The 21,923-nt window shown below is 42.4% G+C and overlaps 1 protein-coding gene across 3 annotated transcripts in view; it reads left to right on the top strand.

Annotated features, from left to right (window-relative positions):
- The first annotated feature begins 1,006 nt into the window (after nt 1-1,006).
- dscaml1 (Down syndrome cell adhesion molecule like 1) overlaps nt 1,007-21,923 on the top strand; it is a 93,747-nt gene continuing 72,830 nt past the window's right edge. For 2 of the 3 annotated variants that reach the window (XM_073488446.1, XM_073488431.1), the window contains exons 1-2: nt 1,910-2,234; nt 12,484-12,630. In XM_073488446.1, the coding sequence (XP_073344547.1) occupies nt 12,528-12,630 (103 nt within the window). In that variant the 5' untranslated portion in view covers nt 1,910-2,234; nt 12,484-12,527. Of the gene's footprint in view, nt 1,023-1,909; nt 2,235-12,483; nt 12,631-21,923 lie in introns of those variants that run through there. The other variant, XM_073488439.1, reaches the window with a different exon arrangement.

Genomic DNA, 21,923 nt, shown 5'->3' with positions numbered 1-21,923 from the left:
CAGGCATTGTTGACACAATCCGGGAAAAGGGATTAATTAAGTATCATTGTCTGAGAAGAAACTTCTCTGGCTCGGGGCACAGCGTCTTCCCCTGGCCTCCAGCCAAGCTGAGCTCAGCACTTCTTTACTCTCCCCTCTGTACACCCACCACCACCACCACCGCCACCCACAGCAAACACACACACTCACAGAAACACACAGATCTTAAAAGACGCCTCGCTACCCGGCTCTAAACTGGAAGAGGGCGTTTTGAGAGAGGATATACGATGGTCTATCTCCCTGAGGACGACTTATCTGGCAGCAGCTCTTCATCTGTGCCACAAAACCATTGTTTTACAGCAGACATCTGCGTTATCCTGCTCCTCAGGCTTGTACGGCTACAGATACTACCTACAGTAAATATGACGGACATGAGCAGGCCTGAGGAGCGCAGCAGTCTGCCATCACGCCCGTGTGAATGCTTTGCTTTTGAACGACAGAGGATATCAACAGGAAAGATGGGGGTGGTGGGAGGGTCAGGTCATGTGACCCGTTTTGTCCTCATATTGAGAGGCAGATTTCCAAAGGGCTCTCTGGACACATATATTAGATTAGAGATATTAGGATAATGCATATGGGATGAGATGGATGGCTGCAGTTTGGCACACAGGGAGGAAGTTGTTTGGGTTGAGGTGACCTGAATGCCTGTAGATACAGCTTGTACGTGTGTTTCTGTGTGAGTTTGTGTGAGATCAGGTAGTATCTATTTTCAGTAATATATTAAAGTGAGTCATGCTCACGTAAAAATATTATATTCCAGTGGATTGAGTCATGGATGGAAAATATTTTAATGAGTCTTAAGAGCATATAGCACACGGACACATCAAATATGGAACATGAAAAAATGGGAAATTTGTTTTTTCTTTATTTTTCAATGAACTATTGATATTCACATCCATTTTTTAAAGGGTAAAGCCACCAATTTTACACATTGTAGTGTGTTTACAGGTCTTGAGGAGTACTCCTCCATACGTGACAGAAAAGTAGTAAAACACCTTTTGTGGCTCCAGAGGAAGCTGCATCTAATCTGATGAATAGCCTCCAATGATGTCACTCAGTGGCTAACTTGCATTGTGGGTAATGTAGGCACCAGGTTTTGGAAAGGAAGAAAAAAGGTGTTCAATAAAAAGGTGATATCTGGTTCTGCTGTATCGATTTTGATAACTTGTTTTTAAACTGACCATAATGAGTCCAACATTTCCCACAATGCAACTCAACCACTGAGTGATATCCCTGGAGGGAATTTATCAGATTACATGCAGCTTCCTTTGGAGCCACAAAAGACTTAGTACTACTTTCTTCACATATACAGTCGCACTCCCCAAGAACTGTAAACACACTTTCATGTGTAAAATTGGTGAAGTTACCCTTTAAGAGGAATTTGACCAGGTTCATGTTGTTTCATAGGAAAATGTGCTGTTTTCATTATGTCAATATTGTCTTTGTCAAAACTTTTTGGCAACCAGTTAGTTAGCAAATCTGCACAATTAATTGATCAGGATCCCATTTCTTACAATGTATTCCCTCTGCAATCAGTCAGTTCAACACGATTTAGAAAAAATAGAAACCAAGACTCCTTTTAGTTAATAATTAGGCTACTGGATGTGTGCACGTTCTGTGTTAGCAGTGTTCTTACATTGCTTTAATAATGTAAAATAGTCAAGTGTTACAGTTTCTACACTATGCAATTTCCTTCAGAGTTCAAATCGAGTGTTAAGTGTAGCTTTAACGGTAAGCATTCCAGTTATTCCTCAGCAATGCACTTTGCATGTGCGCATGTTCCCTCTCCTCATACCTGTCTGAGATGTGAGTGTTTCCTTTAATTCTGACACTTGCCAACTAACTAACTGTCTCCCTTTCTGTCATCCTAACAGTCAACAGTGAGGATGTTGTCTCTACGCGGCTGTACTTTGTGAACGCCTCCCTGCAGCGGGTGACCTTCTCCAGCTCGGTGGGGGTGTCCCTGCCCTGCCCTGCGGGCGGCGCCCCCCATGCCGTCCTGCGCTGGTACCTGGCCGCCGGAGACGACATTTACGACGTGCCCCATATCCGCCACGTGCATGCCAACGGCACCCTCCAGCTCTACCCGTTCTCTCCCTCCGCCTATAACAGCATTATCCACGACAACGAGTACTTCTGTACTGCTGAGAACCAGGCGGGCAAAATCCGTAGCCCCAGCATCCACGTCAAAGCAGGTGAGGGTTCGACACACTAGATGCAACTAAGTAAATGAGGCAATTTTTCTTCCATTTTAGGTCTCATGCACTTTGAAGTAATAATGATTTATAATTTGTGACATTATCCTTGTTTAGCCCAACTTTTGGATGTCTTTTGAATTAAGTACAAGTTCAATCTAACTTGACAGAACTTTGAACTATCCCCTTAAAAACAAGAATGTCACTCAGTAGAGCGCATACCTCCGCCGAGCCCCAACAGTCCACTTTAATTTAATCAAGCTTATCCAACATTAAACTGGATAGCCCTGTATCGCTCTGAATGTTACACCATGCATAACTGCTTAACCATAATTTAAGATCACCAGATTGAGGATCTGCATCAAATTGTACTCACTCATAGTAAATTAAACTTAAGCCTGTTTTTCACATGAAGATCCATGCATTTCCTGCAATTCCTTTAGAAATTGATAAAAATGTTGAAAAATGCAGAACATCTAGCAATGCTAAAGAAAGTGAGGAAAATGTCTGGATCCGTCCTTTTATCCAGATCTGCACCAAAGGTAAATGGGGTCTATGATGGGCCGAGAAAATCCATTCAGTAGTTTTTTTATGTAATCCTGCTGACAAACCAACCAACCAACAAATAAACAGACAAGGGTGAAAACACAACCTCCTAGGCGGAGGTAACATCAAAACACTGCCTTCTCAGCCAGTCCGCGCCTATTATATGTGTATTTGAAAATCCACCTAAGTGTGGTGGGATTCCAGTGGCGTGGCTCTATGCTAAGCTAGCTCAGTAGCACCTCCAATTGGCTTGCTAACACTATTAAGAGAGACATGGAGTGCCTCCACAAATTGGGAGTGTCAACATTTTGTGCCCACTTAAGTCAGACCAGGTAGAGTCAGGTTGCAGCAGCGGTTAAATCTCCAGTATAATTTAAATTTCAACCTCCTAAAACGACATCTACAGTTTTAATCTGCATGGCTGAAAACAATTATCATATTTTTGGCCAAGCTGGCCAGCCTTGCTGGGGACAAACCTTGGATGCTGTGGTTCACAGTTGTTTTCTAGCAATTTAGTATTGGTCTGCCATTAAAGCTACAATATGTTAACATTTCTGCATCAAAATGTCTGAAAAGGACCTTTGTTGTACATTTTGTTAAGTCGTGTACTTACATTATCCCTAATGTTTCCAACAATGATCAAACCCAGAGAAATGCGTAATTTTATTCAAGATAATGCTGCGTTTCATTTGGTCGCCTGTTCTCTATAGAATCAGAGAGTAAGGAAGGAAGTCGTAACTTGAATAAAACTTGAATCAATGGCTCGTCTGTGAACATTTCTGCCTGAATCACCTAGATAGATTCTCATGAGCAATGGAGGTTTGAATGACGAAGACAACGTCCATGATCCCAAGCTACTTTTTGTTTTGATTGAGAGACCCCTATTAGCAGAAATGACATGCTATACCTTTAAGAGTTTTAAAATTGAAGCCCACGAGGGAGAGATATCCTGACTTTTATTCCCAAATATGGGTCAGGCTTTAAAAAACACAGAGTCCTACATTTCCAATAATGCAACTTAATACTGTCTTGCATAAGACCCTCCGTCCCTTCATCTTTCAAACTACACATTTTCAGTTTGGTAACACAAACTTTCTCTTGTTAAAAATAATAATCTCAAGTTGAATGTGAGATAACCCTGTGAAAAACTATTATTCCCCTCAGGACAAGTAAACTGATGTTCATATAACCTTAAGGTCATAGCTGAAAAACTGTCTTACTTTTACACACCTTGAAAACATCACAACAGCATTACATAGCTACAGCTCAGCATCTGTAAAGATGGTCACCCAAACGGCAGCCATATTGGCCTCCCAAACCAACAACTCCTCTCAGTGGGGGTGAAGTGTCCCAAAGCTCAGTGTCTTGACCCTGTGTATTAAAAATCCTCCAGAAGACAGACACACAGCCACAGAGACAGTTGGCTCTGTAACCTGTCCGCACTCCCTGCCAAGGTCAAAGCTGGAGAGGGGCACTGAACACACTGAGGGAAGGTGTTACTGCTCTTTCTCACACTCACACACACACACACACACACACACACACACACACACACACACACACACACACATAAACATCATAAACACATGCATATGACCTAATGTGATGTACACACTGGATACACGTGTATACAACAGACTTGCACGGATGTATGTTCACGTGCACACTCAGACGCACACACTCACATGCACACCAGCCTGTGCGTAGCTCATGCCAGCAAGCCTCCTGTCTCCCAGTCTCTCCATCTGTCCATGGACTGGAAAGTCCCCTAACTACACACACACACACACACACACACATATACACACACACGCACACACACATACACTCACACACGCACACACACACACACACACACACACACACACACACACACACACACACACACACACATACACACAGCCATTTTCGTCAAGCTGGCTCTTGGTGTTTAGTTGCCAGCTCTTTGTCAGGGTGTTTGGCAGGAAAGATTTTGGAGAGTCAGCTACAGACATGGAAAGATGTGAACAGAATCATGAAAAAAAAGTGGATTTTCAGGTCATGGTAATAGCCAGGCAGACATTTTGACTGTGTTGATCAATCCTGCATGAAGAGACAGTCAGCAGTTCTCTACACCACACATGGAGATGAACGAATGTATTCTCCAAAATGCTGCCGGATTCTCTTCTCTCACACACAGACACACACTCATAAACACACCCATATGGCCTGCGTGGTCCCCAGAGGAGGACAGTCCCTCCAGCGTGAGAGTGACCTTCTAGCCAGCCTCAGTGTTGGGATGACCTTCCCGCCCAAATAATTACAACAATTAATCAATTAAATGCTGAGGCAACCACAACTCCACAGCTCCATAACCAGGGCTCACGTGCATGTGTGTGCACCTCATTACCTCCAGAGTCCTACACAACACACACACATGCTCATGTACACGCTCACACACATACACAACCCTGCAGTTGCCATGGGCGACAGAGGCGTGAGCGCTAGGGTGTGGCATGCCCCGTCTCAGGTGGCGCAGGAGAATGATGACAGCTGACAGCTCGCAGTGTGACACCCCCCCCAAAAAAAATCTGCCCCACCCCCGCTCCCCCTCGCCATCCATCTCGTTCTCCCTCCCTCTCTGTCTCCCCTCTCTTCACATCTTCACATCTCTCTCTATCCCTCTCCCTCTTTCTCACCCTCTCCCATGCATGCTGATTGTGGTCCAATAATAGCACCAGCACCTGTCTGGATAGCTCTACATTTATGAAAATCACTATGTGGGCTGTTTGTTTTCCTGTATATGTTTTATTTTTTTTGGCTCTGTCAGTGCGACTAATTTAGTTTTCTCTTTTTCTTTTTCTTTTTTTTTTCACAGGCTTCGTTTGAAAATACCGATCTATTGAATGCATTTATTTTTTGGTTAAAATTGTTTGATAGGTTCCAGAATGAGGTTTGACAGACAACCAAATAACTCTTCGATAATAGTTACTTTTCAGACAAAAACTATTTTAGGACTTTTACAGAACGAATCATCATATAATTAAATGTATGTGGCCCTCAAAAAGCTTTCGGTGCAGCTTCAATTGGGTCATAATCTTCAATTTGCCAGTTTTAACTTCAAATCATGTGTACTAAGTCTGCTGGAGTACATGTTGTAGCCTTATTTAATCTTTTCTCACTTTTCAGGCTGCCATTTGTTTCCATTAATTTCTTCATGTCATCAAAATCATCTGGTGGACTTTTTTAAACTTGCTTTTTTAAAGTTGTTGAATGCATCACAATAAACACTGCTGTCCAGATTGATTAGTCACAACAATAAGATGACTGAGCGATAAACGAAAGCAGCAGAGTTGATGTCGGCTGTCATGGATTATGCAACTCAAGTACATTCAAGCGTCTGCCATTTTAATTGTCAGACCATATGGAAATTAATTCAATCCAGTGAAGGCTTTGAAGGAAGGAAAATTAACAATACATGAAACAATACAGCATTGGTTGTCAGTGGTAAGGTCTTTAAAATATATATATTTTCAAAAATGAAATTGCTAGAATGAATTGAAAATGTATGAGCAGTTTTCTTCCCATCCTATACCAGCACCATATGCTTCTGCATACATTGATGTGGGACAGATTATTCGGCAGTGTTAAATACTGTATAACCTTATAGCTGCTTCACTTTCTCTCTTAAGTGACTCCCTTAGATTAACAGTGCGGAGGAGAAAAATATACTTCCTATGTTGTCAAATGATAAAGGGTTTTGAAGGAACAGCAGAAAAAATAACTATTTCCATAGTTGTTAATTTAGTTTTTTTTTTTTATAGCATTATTCCTTAGTTTTTCTTTAACATCCCAGTTAACAAGCTGGCTAAACTTTGCCCCTTGGAGTTAGGTTTCGAAAAAAAAAAACTACACATATATTATTGTTCTATTTCATGGCACCATCAAAGTAACGGAATACGTTATGATAAAAATATTTGTTGCTAATTTTAGTCACATGTAACTGTACACATCATTGAGACAGGGTCTTCTACCTGTTTCAGTTTTGAAACAAAACTATGCATAAATAGTATGCATCTCCAAAACAATCTGTCAGTTGTCAAACTGAGCATTATCAAAGAAAAAAGGCAGAGAAAATCAATTCCACATTGATAAAAAGATTCGGTATACAACCATTTTTGTGAATAGGACCCTAACCCCTAAAGCAAAGCTTTTTGTCTGTGTGTAACATATCTAGCAATTTAGGAGCATGTATAGCCTCAAGAATAAGGCCTTTTTGTATTTTAAGGTTCCCCTCTTCTCTCCTCTCACAGCTGAGTCTCCTCCGAATGCATTTAACATTTTTTCCCTTTATGATACACATCATTTTAGCTTTTAAACGCACCGTATGCAATCAAAACAGTTACTAAAGACCAAAATTGATTATATCGTGAAGTAACGTGGGATCATGGCAGTCTTAATTGTTAAACAAACACCATTTCCAATGATAAGGAATAATCATGCAATAATCGTGCACCATCACGAATGAGCAATACAAGCAACGGCAAACAAGAGCATGGCTATCGAGCTAGTTAATTGACTTCCTTTTTTGCTCTCTGCATCTAGTATTCACCGTGTTTCCCATGCCCGCAGGAAAAGCACCAGGCTTGGAAGCCAAATTTCCCAGTGGCCAAACTATGTAATTACAACGTCACGTGATGCACTGCGGCCCAAAAACACTTTCTTCCATAAGCTTACATTGTGAAAAAAGTAGCTGTAAAACAGTGGATGAATATTTTTGAGGGTCAAAACCCCCACCTAATGATTTGATATGAAATCATAATTTGCACCATTCAGCCCGATAAAATTTGGAAAGTCCTGAAGAGCAGCAAGATTGTGGTCATTTAATCTCTATTCAAATTAGCCGGCCACTAAACCAAAAGTTAGCTGGCTTGGTAGGTGGAGGTCTCTAGTGCGCACACTCTATAGGCCCAACGACGTGGAAGGTCCAGGTATATTTATACCCTGGAAGTTGAGCTTTTTTGGCTTCATGAACCACTGAGTTGCTTTCATAGGAATTAACGCTGCCCCGCCTCCAACGCTGTATCGAGATTTTAATTGTTAAATTGATCCATGGTGTTTACCCTGAAGGGTCTATTTGAAGTCTTGTAGACTGCACAACACACCCCTGCAATCTTTTCCTAAACCTAACCAAGTAGTTTTGGTGCCTTAACCTAACTAAACTGTGACTGTTTCAAGGGTGTGTCATGAAATCATCCGACTAGAGGGGGTAAAGGAGATATGAAGCCACTGACAGGCAACTAAATGAAACGCACCATTACCCTGAATGAAATGAATGATTTCTTTGGTTTAACATTGTTGCGAACATTTGGGATAATGTAAGTACGTAACTCAACAAAATATATAACAAAGGTCTGGTTGTTTTTTTCACATATTATATCTTGAAAGGACCTAATGTCAAAAATGTGTTGTGTTTCCTCATGAAAGTACACCGTACGCACATACAATTAGTCACTGCAGTTGTTTTTGCCAGAAAAATATTCAGCCTGAGTCAGAGGGTTTCATGTTTTGTGCCCCCTCTGCCTCCTCTCACAAACTTAATAAAATGAAACGAGGACACCTGTTCAATGAGCTCACCTCGTCTCCCTTTTGTCCCGACTAAAACACACAACCCTATGTAGGCCCGGGCCAAGGCAGCAGGTGATAGATCGATTTCCTCCATCTGCCCTCGTCATCTTTTCTCTGGCTGACATTTCCTTACTAATACAGTAAGTAGGGTCCCTGAACCTGATACACAAGGACTGCTTTCAATAATGAAACCTGCGTCCATTCATTTCTCCCGCATTTCATTATTTTCCCCATCTCTATCTCTCTCCTTCTCTGTGTTTTTGCTGCTTTGCTTTATGAATAAGTAAATGCAGTATTTGGTTTCCCCGTCGTTAATTATTGAAGCGACAGTGATACAAGACTTGCCTCCCAGTGCGCCCAGTGCACCAGACCCATGTTTTAGCTCGTTCCTAGGCAACCGGGCTGCATATAGTCAGGCATCAGTAACATCCTAATGATTCTGCTGCGCATGCGATGAGGGGGAGTGCAATTTACACACAAATCAGTTGGGCTACCATTTGCATCCTGTCACAAGGCTTAAGAGGATGAATATATAATGTTGTTTTTTTTTCCTCTGTGTCTTTTATATCTTGGAAGAGGAACGTGTGTTAAATGACAATGCTATCACAACAGTTGCCTCTTATTGGAGCTGGTTACATGGTTGTGTACAAGGGCTTGTTATTATACAGGGCTTTTTTGACTGGTTTTAATGGGGAGAAGAGTGGTGGTACAACACCGTCTTAGAGGTTAGCAAGTGCAGGGGTCAAAGCAGAGGAAGTACAAACATCAGGTGACCTTGACTGGATCTGAATCTCCGCTGAGTTGACATGTGATAACTGCCATCATTGCACCAAACATTTACAAGCTGTCAAACCGGGTTTTAAACACTCTGTAAGAGGCACATTGGGGATTTTCCCTGATATTGACGAGAGGCAGAAGGGTCAGTCAGAGAGTAAATAAAAGATTGAAAGAATTGGCTGGGCCTCAACAGCCGAGGCTACTCAGTCGATCCTGGGTATTGATCCGCAGGTAGATGGCATCAATGAAAGGCAGCGGCTGTTTGAATGAAGAATTGAAATGAAGACTTGATTGGAATTATTTGTCCTTTAGCTTTGACTTGTTTACAAATGAGGCTTCAGCTCACATTAGCGTCCTGTGTGTCGGGTGACCAAAGCGATAAGTAATATGCTCCCCGGAGGATATCTTACTGCAACCATTCATTTAGCTGAGGTACAAAGTAGCATCAGTAACACCACAACTGGTAGTCCCAAAATCCAATGTTGTATGCCTCATCTGTGTTTGGCAAGGTTACATTTCAACAATGTTGACAGATAATCCACTCTGGCCTACGCTCCTTCAAAAGTCAGGAAAAAGGAGAGAAAAGATCCAAGGTTCAGCCAATTATGAAAAAGTAGAACAGTGTAAAAGCAATGGACGGAATCAGACAAAGACTTGGGAGATTAAACCTCGGACTTTAAGGTGAAAGACTCCCCACCATTCGGACAAGGACATCGGCTTTGGTTCCACTGGGTTCCAGTGACAGTGGCGGCTGGCATAAAGCATTATTAATGACCAAGGAAACTGGCCTTCAGGCTAGGCGTTAATTATATCACTGGAGAGCTGGGGGAGAGAGCGAGCACACGGGAGGGCGGGGCCACTCCCTGTGTTTGTGTGTGTGTGTGTGTGTGTGTTTTACATTGTTAAGCCATTACTGTCCTCATTTCTAAGGGAAGCCTGGTTGAATAGCAGTGATAGATTGTGATACCAGGAACACTCCCCAACATCAGCCTTTCCGAGACACCACCCCTATCTTTTTTTCATCTCACTCTTATTTTTGTACATGTTAAAAGTTGCTGGAGAAAATTTTCAAAATGGCCCTTCACACAAATGAGATCAGGGTGGAGGGGTGAGCCTGCACAGTTCAGCTCAGTTTAGTTCAGAAATTCATTCAGTCGAGCTAGCATGCCCTTGAACTACCTGTCTCTCCTCCTCGCCAAAATAATCCATTAATTTAATTTCACTTTGCTTAATTTATTTAATGAAAATGTATGCTCTGATTCAGCATTTCACATTTCTCACTAATCTAAATGTGACAGAGTTAACTGGAGAGATAATTTGGTTAGCTACAGGCTACTGTTTTCATCATTAAGCCCGTCTTAATCACCACCATCCTTTCTGTACACTGGCACAGATTCACAGCCTAGTGCTCTGCATGCCATGTGCACCGGGTGTGTTTTTGATGCCTGGCGCCTGCATGTGACAGGTCCATCGGCCGTGAGCATCCCTCCACCCCTCGCCGTCTCATAGCATCTGTGGCGTTGTTCTTTAAAAGGCCAAGGGCCACTCACTGTGGATCCCCTTCAACGCGGCTCCGTGTCAACCCTCCTTAAGATCATAGTGCGACTTCAAATCTGGAGCTGAAGAGAGGAACGCTGGCTTAATGTGGTTCAACAGAACACCAGACAAGTTTGTTTACGCGGCCTGCCCCTGATTTAAATACGGGTTAAACAGGCCAGAAGGATGTCAACTGTACAGTGTCAACACGTGTAGTGAAGAAGAGTGAATTGTTACTTTTATACAGTGCTGAAACAATTAGTCAATTAGTTCTCATCTCTGGGTCCTGGACAATATGAAGATGTCACCTTGGGCTCTGGGAAGTTTATCAAAGTGAGAAGTGTTACATTCATTTTGCTGAAGTAGCCTCACAACTATCTGCCAGTGGTTTGGGATTCTACAGGCCTATAATGACAATCGTCATTTTGTTTTATGTCTTTATAATTTCAGCATATTTGAGTTTTGGATTGATGATCTAAGTTGAACACTGAAAGGAAAAGTTCACCTAAAAATGAAAATTCAGTCATTATGTCCTCACTCCCATGCTGATGGAAAGTCGGATGAAGTTTCGTTGTCCACAAAACATTTCTGGAGCTTCACAGCAAAACAGCGTTGCAGCATTCTCCCTAACAACAAAAGTAGATGGGGACTTTTTTTTTTTTTTAACGGAAAAAGCTATGGAATAATATCACTAGATATCTCTAGCAATGTCTTTTCAAATCAATTTGGATCTCAGGCCTTCCATTTGGATTACTCTGGACAATCTGTATGGAGGCAATTTATGTTTATTTTTCCATAGTTTTTTCCGTTAAAAAAAAAAGTCAGCTACTTTTGTTATTTAGAAGAATGCTACAACGCTGTTCTTCTGTGAAGCTCCAGAAATGTTTTGTGGACTACGAAACTTCACCTGACCGTCTATCAGCATGCGGGTGAGTACTGACTGAATTTTCCTTTTTGGGTGAATCTTATCCTTTATGTCCGCACCAATAATAACTGTTTCTGTAGCTATAAATAGACAGCAACTCCACACCACAACTATAGCGACGACAGTGAAGAACATTATCATTTGGCATCACTTTCAAAGCGATTTGATGAACGAAAGAAACATCGACGGGATCAAAATCCAGCTGAATTTACAGGACGTCAGGTTCACAACATAAATGCTTATATAATATAATAATAGGCTGCAAATTACACTTACTGTAAAAACATAATTTTACACCAGACGTACTGCCAAACAGTTTGGTGGAGGCTGATGAGGTCTCTTTAGTTTGTTTTGTCCTTACTGATGTCCCCCCTTGTTGATCGCCAGGGTCATAGATGTTGACTATTTAAAAGATGACAACTCATGTAAAAGCGTTGGAATATTGTGACCCATATCCAGTATCAGGTCATCAATACCCATTTTGATAAGCAGCCAACACAGCTGGAGGGCACAGTGTGTTTTTGGCGCACTGATCGTTCATCAGTGTGGATGCTAACATTGTTACCTTTATGGTTGCCATCATGTTCTTGGTGTGGACGGTCCCTTTAATCTTGGACTCCTGGGAACGGTGATGCACATTTTTAACTATTTTGTGGCATTCTCTGACAAATAATTGATCAAAATTCAGCCCTAATTTTATCTCTAAACAAACTGATTTGTTTTACATTCAACATCATGCCATCGGTTAAAACAAAAGTCAAAGGTTTGTTGAGCATTATTCTCCCTTTCCGAGATCTCCATCATCACCAACCACTATCCTTCATTTGACTAACTTCAGCTCTTTTCTCCACACACCAGTGTTCAGGGAGCCCTACACTGTCCGTGTGGCCGACCAGCGCTCCATGCGGGGTAATGTCGCCGTGTTCAAGTGCCTCATCCCCTCAGCCGTCCAGGAGTACGTCAGCGTGGTGTCCTGGGAGAAAGACACCGTCTCCATCGTCCCAGGTAGGAAAATTCAACCAATGATAGTCAGATAGTCTGCAGACAAAACCATCCACACATCCACCTTTTGTCACTGTCCAAATGTGCCTCTCCCGCGTACACATACTGTCAATGCAAACTCCACTTCGTTTGACCACGTGGGTTATATTTGGCTGAGTGCGTGCTCACTGTGTTTGATCAGGTGGTGGATAATAATGGAAAGCAAATGATCTCATGTCATCCCAATATGTCAATGGACTGGAGAGCATTTGCCCTCAGAGAGATGAGAAATCTCTCCTGTTATTTTTAGACTGAATAAATCCCCAAAATGAAAACGCTGAGTATGTCAAGCACTTTAAAAAAGATGTGATTTTCTTTCAGATTTTATTGTAGTGAAGGTTTTCTCCTCGTTTGCCGTGTTTGTGACTGTTGACAGCTCTTAATCGATACTAATCAATTCAATTGTGTCACTGACATCCCCTGTTTTGTCAGGGAGAGAAGATGGAGGAAGGCTTAAAAAAATGGTCCAATCATTCAAAAAGAAGTCTGATGAAATGGCCTTTCCCTGGCTCCTCACTCACTGGCTGACACTGCTGTGTTTAATAGCTGCGTTACAGGGATAAATCAGACATTAGTAGACATGTGCTGTGTGTGTGTGTGAGAGAAGGACAGAGGGGTGTGTGTGTGTGTGTGTGTGTGTGTGTGGGCTCGTGGAATCTAATTCGATGAGTGATAGATCTGTTTAGCTGCTCATCACAGTCACCCAAAAGAGAGCAGCCACACCTCTAGGGCTGAGCTGTGTCTGGAGCTGTTCTCTCTGCTTCATCTCATCCTCTATACAAATCCTCCGATGTTTGACTGAAGAATAATATTGTCAGTTTGAAAGCCACCTACATGCCGCTGTATGTGGTGTGTATGTGCACTCTGTGTGTGTGTGTGTGTGGGTGTGTGTGCAGGCTTGTGCGGTGCAGTGTTAACATTTGCTCCGTGGAGCAATGGCAAATTGCAGGGTGTCAGATGAGACTGTTTAGGTCAGATGATACGTATTGCTCCCTCTGCCCCTTATCTGGCTCTGTGATACCGAGCATCCCTTTCATCTCTCTCAACAGTGTGTGTACAGAGGTGCGTGTGTGTGCCTGTTTGCGTGCCTCTTTGTATAGCTCTGTCCTTCACACGGGAGCACTCATTGATCCAGCACAGCTGTAGTGTGTGTGTGTGTGTGTGTGTGTGTGTGTGTGTGTGGCCTGAGGGGGGTTTCCAGTCTGGATCGATAAAGCTTGCTGTTGGATTCCCCTCTCTCTTGTCACAGATCCCTCCGTGTGAGAGCGGTGAGAGCGGGCCAGTCTGTTTGACGGCAAAACATGCACATATGAACAAGCAAGAGCATGTACACACACACACATGCACACACACACACTTATTCACGTTTCTGTGGCTAAACTGATCAGGACAAGTCGTCCATATGCTGGAATAAAAAAGCCAAAAAACTACGATTTGCCCAAAGAATGTCTGACCATCATACAATACAGTATATTTACAGAATATTCTTACACTTCCTAAATTCTGATTATATCCAGATGTTGATGACTAATTGAGTAATCAATTTTCAACTGGCTATTTTGATGATTGACTTTTTTGATGATCAATCAATGATTTTAGTTATTTTTCAAGCAAAAATGCCAAATATTTGCTCATTCCAGCTGCTCCTGTATGACAATTTGCTGGTTTTCTCTATTTTATATGACTGTAAACTGAAATTTTTTTAGAGCCCGACCGATATATCTGTTAATTATCAGTTGATATCGGCCTGTCACAGATATATTGGTATTTGCCTTTATATTTGTCCGATATGGGCCGATATGAAAACATTTGGTTTTTACAGAACATAATGCAGAAAAACATGCTTATGGTGATTTAAAATCATTACATTTCCAGTGGAGTTTACTGTTTCAGTGCACTCATTTTAGACAATAGTTTATTGTTAATCTGTAAAATATCCTGCCACCATCACAACTGTTTGATAACCACTGCAAAAAATGAGTGTAGTACCTTGGCTGATATATCGATATTATTCATTAATATCGGTATCGGCATCAACTCCAAAAATTGCATATTGGTCAGGCAGGTGTGGAAATGTTGTTTTGTTTTATATTTTATTGACAAAATGATTAACCGATTCATCCAGAAAATATTTGTGAGGTTATTAAATAATGAAAATACATTTCACTCTCTGACTTTGGGTTTGTAAAGGTTTGAGAGCTTTGTTGTTTTCCATGTTTCTCCCTCTCTCTCCTTCTTTCTCTCTCCACGCCTGATGAATAGGTCTTATTAGTAACACAGTGCTCCTCTTCTTCTTTCCGTCCATCTTTGGCTCGTAGCCTCCACTTATCTCTCTCACTCCCTGGTACAGACTGGTGGCCTGTGTCAGCATCACGGCCACACACACACACAAACTCACACACATAGTGCACATGTGCGCCCCTCCCACCCCACTCCACTCCACCACACACCTCATCCATCCATCCATCCACTCCATCTATCAGCTCCTGGTGGCATGTACAGCTTTCTGTCTTTCGATAGCACTCGAGATGCTCTAGTGGCTCGCCATTTATTAAGGACAGTGTATGCCGAGGTATTGGCTTGACAGGATGACACATGTCACACAGACGGCCGTGTTGGTCAATAAAGCGGAGTTTGAATGGGCTTTGATGAAGAGGCAGGAGGGTGTTTGCTGACAGCTGGCCTCACTGCGAGACGACCCTGCCTGGGTGTCGTGTCACTATTTGACAGCCAAATCTGTTTGCGTTGAGGCCCGTTCATGGAGCAGTGTGTGTGTCTGTGTGTGTGTGTGTGTGTGAGGGGGGGGGAGTAGACAGATAGATAGACAGGCAGACAGTCAAACAGAGGAGGGCTTTGTGTGTTGACTGGCTATCCTGGTTTTTACTCCCCTGTCATCCCTCCCCTTCTCCTGCTATCTCTCTATCTAGCCACGTCTCTCCCTCTAATTGATGGTTTGCTGGTGTTGCCGTTGGTTAGAAAATTAGCATTTGTTTGCTTGTCAGTTGAGGAACTGAAAGAGGACGCACTGCTGATGTGTATGAAGGAACTTCATCTGTGTGTGTATGTGCGTGCGTGCGTGCATGTGTGTGTGTGTCACTTTGCTAGTATCCATCTCCTCCTCCAGTTGGAGCTTAAAACAGTGTGAGTTTTATCTGGTCACCATGGTAACGGGTGCGAACCGGCGGGCGGAATGAGGAAGGTGTGAGGACGCATCGCTGCCTGATTTTTATTAGTGCATCACCACGGCTCAGCTCTGCCACACTCATGCGTTCACACACACACACACACACACACACACACACACACACACACACACACATAAACACAAACAGACACAGAGGACATAGCTGCATATTTCTGTGCACTTCAGTGACAGGTAGCTGAGATATACATGTCGTCACTGTCAGGAGAATGACTTTCATCTCCAAATGTGGAGATAAACCTTTGTAAACTCTTTCTTTCTTTCTTTCTTTCTTGATTTCTTTCTTTCTTTCTTTCTTTCCTTTTATTTAACTTGATTTCTTCTTTCTTGATTCCTTCTCGATTGATTGATTGATTGATTTCTTCCTTTCTTTCTTTCTTGATTTCTTTCTAGATTTCTTTCTTGATTTCTTTCTAGATTTCTTTCTTGATTTCTTTTCCCACTTGATTTCTTCCTCAATTTCTTGATTTCTTGATTTCTTGATTTCTTGATTTCTTGATTTCTTTCTCAACTGATTGCTTTCTCCCTCTCTCTCTCTCTCTCTCTCTCTCTCTCTTTTATATGTTGTACATTTCATGGTGCATGGTCCTGCATTGGAGGATTTTGCTGTTTCTGTGCATGGTTTGCATGCACACATTAGAGTGAGGCAGGTAAATTGTCATGACCAATGTATCTGAAATTATTGTCTCATTGCAGATGTATCATTATCTGTGTATATGTCAGCAGACAAGTAACAGGAATTATATCACAGGCTTATCAAAAGGCGTTTAGCCAGAGTATTACCATTACAAAGTTATATATTTACTGTGTGTATAAGCTGATATATCATTATTGGATATTTCAAAATTCTCAAATATCAGTAATGTTATTGGACTCAGAAAACGGGTATTAGTTGGGCTATAATGCACATAAGCATAATCTTTAGTGTACACTTCTAATGTTAATTTTATTTTCTACAAATTCCTCACTTATGGATATTTGTCTGAAGATATTCACAGGCCTCGTCATGAATTTGTGCCATGTGTATTCAGTTCAGTCTCTTGGGAGTTTAAAGGAAAACATGACTTATGACTAACACATGATAAAAATATACAGCTGGTCTATACAGCACGTGTTATTTTGTCTCACGTTGAAATGAATGAAGACATCGAGCCAATACTGTAAAATGTCACACACAGTGACATTAGATACAGTCACAAATACCATCACATTACACACTGTGAATGCATTAAACTGGTGACAGCTGAGTAGTGTGCCTCATTAAATGTTAAAGAAGATATTGACAGCGTGAGTCATCTCACTGTAATAAAACAGGCTAGGCAATATATGTCTTTCTCAACCTGATCTAACTGTTAAATTTTACACAACCTGCTTCCGCTTTAAGAAAAAAGATGGCATTAATATTAATCCTGACTTGTTCCAAAGTTCCTGTGGATTCATCGAGTCGTTGATTGGTTGATTTAGTTGGAGAGAGACAGAGGGAGGGAGAGTATTGAGGGTGAAGAGGGTGTGGAAAAGTGTGACGTCTGTGTTTTTGCATCCATTGATTGAGGTTGTTTAATCCCCACTTCTCTTTCACACACTCTCTCTCTCTCTCTCCCTCTCTCTCTCTCTCTCTCTCTCTGTGAAGTGTAGCGTCACCACAGCTGCTGCAGCTTCTGTCCCAGTCTCCATTTTGTGGCCACTCTGCAGAGGCCCTACACTCTCTCTATCCACTCTTACTTTATCCCTCTCTCACCCCTTTCCTTTTCTGGAGGCACTTATTAGGGAAGTGACAAAGCATCATCTTTTTTTCTTCCACTCCATCAACGCTGGAAGTGAACAACAGATAGGCGCAAACAAAAAAAATAAAAAAAACAAAAAAAAATGGCAGAATCGGCAGAAAAAGAAAAGACAAAGTGGCACAAAAGCATGACATGCTAAATTATGCAGATGGTAAAGTGGGCATAGGATGGAGGGGATGATGGAATGAGGCTGGTAGGTATATGAGGATGGGAAGATGGACAAAGAGAGAGGTGTGTGTGCTCTGTTTTCTTGCTGTCCCCAGCACCCCAGGGAGGAAGGCCTCTAAAGCCGCTGTGTCCTGCCATTAAAGATGCATCTGACAAGTGCTTAATGCCCCCACCACCCACCCACCCACCTATCCATCTACCCACCCTCTCTCCTCTATCTCTCTTTCTCCTTTAGACTTCCTTTATTCATCCCTGTTCTGACCATTAACCATAACACACATCATCGTACGCATCTATGTGTTTGTCTTTAGGATGGTGGCAGTTTGTACAGAGTGACTGGTGGAAGGGGGGGTACAGGGTAGCTGTGGAAGGGAAATAGGTGGTGTTTACTTATTGATGTGTGTTTATGGGCTGCGGTGTGTGTGTGTGTGTGTGTGTGTGTGTGTGTGTGTGAACCTGGCAGTGATTCGTGTTAGGTTGGGTTATTTATTCAGCACTCGTGTTTGGATGTTTTACAGAGAGAACAGGTGCAGAGCAACTCTGAGCGCGCTCTGTTTGAGCGGACCGTGTGTGTGTGTGTGTGTGTGTGTGTGTGTGTGTTGGTGAGACAGACAGAGAGAGAGAGAGAGAGAGAGAGAGAGAGAGAGAGAGAGAGAGAGAGAGAGAGAGAGAGAGTGAGACACAGGGGCATTCACTGCTGTCCAGGCGCTGATAGGGCTGCAGTGTATCTGTGTGGTTGACATGATTTGCGTGTTGAAAGGAAACAATGATTTAGAGATAGATAGATAGATAGATAGATAGATAGATAGATAGATAGATAGATAGATAGATAGATAGATAGATAGTGTACATGCAAAGGAACATGGATGGTCTGTGTAGAGATTGAAATGGCGGGAGAGATGGAGGGAGATTGAAGGAGGGAGGGAGGTAGGAAGTGAGAGAGGGTTGTGCACGAGGAGAATTTCAATGGCACTCCAATCATGCAGGCAGTCTCGTTAGCCCAGGGAACATTTGCATAGCGCTTCGGCGAATTCATTTGGCCTTACTCAGAGAAGATGGCTCCCTTTTCCTCTCTGCTAGTTAGTTATTCATTAACCGCACACAGCCAAGGTGCGCGCGGCTACACACATGTGAATGTTTCCTGTTTGTTTCTGACCTGAAGGCCGACATGCTTTTAATTTTATACTTGTATGTGTCCTTGTTTGTGCATAAGATCACTGCGCGCCATGTTTGCAGCAACGCGTGGCGGCACGTCTACATCTTTCTGACTGAATGAACGCCCGCCTCGTCTCATATCCTCCTGCATGTATACTTACAACGGTAGTGTAAGTTCATGCCAGCAGACGGAATCGCTGTCGGGTATTTTGCCAAATGCAGAACCGACGTCACAGCATTACTCATCAGCCACCGTGATCTCCTCGCCAACACCCTCTTCCTCAAACAGTGATGCTGTGCCTCAACTTTGTGTATCACTGCTGCATTCCTCCTCCTCCTCCTCCTTATCCTTCTTCTTTAGGCCAAGGAGCTAATTAGGGAAAAAACACATGGTGGGGGGTTCAAATAATCAGATCTATACTTGAGGCCATCACTAATGGGGATCATGACTTTGCCTTAAAAAGCACGTTACTTGTAGGGTGGGGGTAAGAGTGTATGTGTGTGTCAGGGGTGGGGTGGGGTGGGGTGGTGGGGCATTGGGGGAAGAGGGCGGTGTCAGTGAGGAAGCACAGGCAGTAAGTGAAGATGACACACATAATGAAGAATACAGTGGATGTGTTATTCTAATTATCCCACTGACACCGCCCGCCATCTAATGTTGTTTGACAGTGCACCAACAACCATGGTGGAGAAGTGTGTGTGTGTGTGTGTGTGTGTGTGTGTGTGTGTGCATGCATGTGTATGAATTTGCTGGAGTCTGACAGAGTTTGTCACATCTGCCTGAGCTAACATGTGAATTTGTTCAGTGTGACCTTTCCTAAAGTTAGGTTTGTTCTGTTGGTCAGTTGAAGTAGACAAAAAAAAAAAACATTCACGGGCCAAAAATTATTCAGTGCTTAATGCTTAAAAGTTTGTTTGATACTATGTACTGTGGCTATATCTAAAAATAACTGAATTATGTTATACGATATCTGCTTTAATTGGCGAGTATTTATGCCGTGCAGGGCAGTCTCTCATTCTTTTGTGGGAAATATTGGAAAAATAAAGAACAAAACAGGACAAGTTTTTATGTTTAGGCCTTACAAATGTGTTCACTGCATTTTTCCCCCTCATAAAACATCTGCAGAGCTAATTTAATGTTTTAAATCTTACATTGTTTACATTCATGTTTACTAGCTTGCAGTCTTCTACTTCATTACCTTTCTTCTCGCACTACCACCGACTGTTAATCAGCCGAATGGCGTGAAACCAACAACATAATGTGAATTGTGCCGCCTGCATACTAAACGTGTGCACAATACAAACAAAACATGGACAAAATTGTAAAAAAAAAATTTAAAAGGTCATGTAATGGTCAGAAACTCCACATGGTACCTTTAAACATTTGATATTTAATCATTTACATCAGGAGTCTTTAATGTTTGTCTGGTCGAGGACCCCTTAGCTGATAGAGAACTGGAGCAGGGACCCTTAATTACATATATTGTACGAAACTCTGCTGTATAATAAACTGGACCTACTGTTACATGCAGGCTTTACCGTATTTATTTACCATTAATATTCTGAAAATGATCTTGTATTTAAAAATACTGTTAATTCTATTTGTTTATTGTCTTTCCTGGACCGTGACTCCATTTTTAGCTACCAAAAGATCTTAAGACCCCTTTAATTCGAGAGTTGTCAAGTTGTTTTAAGGATGATATAATCCCAAACTTAAAAGGTAGGGAGGGAGTTTATGGAGAAAGATAGTTTATTGTTGAGTCTAATCCCCAGGTTGTCAAATACCAACGCTTTGGGTCTGTGTTTGGCCTGAAATTCTAAACCAAAGAATCTGCATTTTATGACCTGGGAATAAGACTCAACAATCAACTATATTTCTCCAAAATCACCTACCCTACCTATCAAAGATTTAGTCATAGACATAGTTTATTAGAGCATGGAGCACTGAGTTGTCTCATCTGTCATCAGGCCTAACGACATGTCTATCATTTCAACGTGAATGTGTTTATAAAGAAATAACGATGAAAAAGAAACATAAAGAAAGAAAGCAAATCTAGCGTTTGTGTTTGCATGTGCGTATTTGTGTTTTAGCAGCGTGGTGGGGGCAGGGCAATATGAGAGATATCCTGTTCAGACACATCCCCTCTGGAGCTGACTTAATGACCCGTGACCTGAAGATGTACATGCTAGGGAAGGCGAGAGGGTGGGAGGGGAGGGCACAGCCGAGGAGGGACAGAAGGGGAGGAGCAGGAGGAGGAAGGCAGTGGGTTGAAGAAAGCGGGAACAAAATGGATGAAAACTGCAGCAAATAAAGCAGAATGAGAGATGCAAATGTGTCCTGTGTGACGCATCAGTCTCTCTCACTTTTCTCGCCGGGATGTGTCCTGACTTGACCGAAGTCGAATCCATCAGCTGTAGGAACTCCTCCTCGTACCTCTTCGCTTCTTCACTCGCTTTTCCTTATTCATTTCTTTCATCGGGCTCATAGATCACGGCTAATCAAAGACAAGGATGGAGACAGCCAACGGAGCTCTGACATGCAGCCCACAATGGACACAGGCGGGGGCAGCGAGAGAAAGATAGAGAGCCTCAAAGTGAAAGGAGGACAGGGTGATAGAGGTAGAATAACTAGCGAGGGGAGTGGGCAGAAGACAGGTGAAATAGATTGGCACAATTTACCTGCTCTCCATTTTTTCTTTACTCCCACTCCGTTTTTCTTTTTCCCCTTCTGACACTCTCCATTTTTAATGTTCTGATGTGTCTCCCTGTCCTGCTCTTTCCCTCCAACCTCACCTAACCTCATTTAAACTGTGTAGCTGCCTGCGTGTGTCCCGGTGGATGTGTGCGTGTGTGTGAGCCCTCGCTGACCTCCCCTGTGAGCAATGGCATCTCTATGCTTTATTAATAGCTAATCAATGGGCTCTCTGGGATGTATGGGATGCCCTGAG

The sequence above is a fragment of the Pagrus major genome, chromosome 2 (assembly GCF_040436345.1).
Source record: "Pagrus major chromosome 2, Pma_NU_1.0".
In the NCBI taxonomy this organism is placed as follows: Eukaryota; Metazoa; Chordata; class Actinopteri; order Spariformes; family Sparidae; genus Pagrus; species Pagrus major.
The sequence above is the reverse complement of the archived record's forward strand: the minus strand, read 5'-3'. Positions and strand labels throughout refer to the sequence as shown.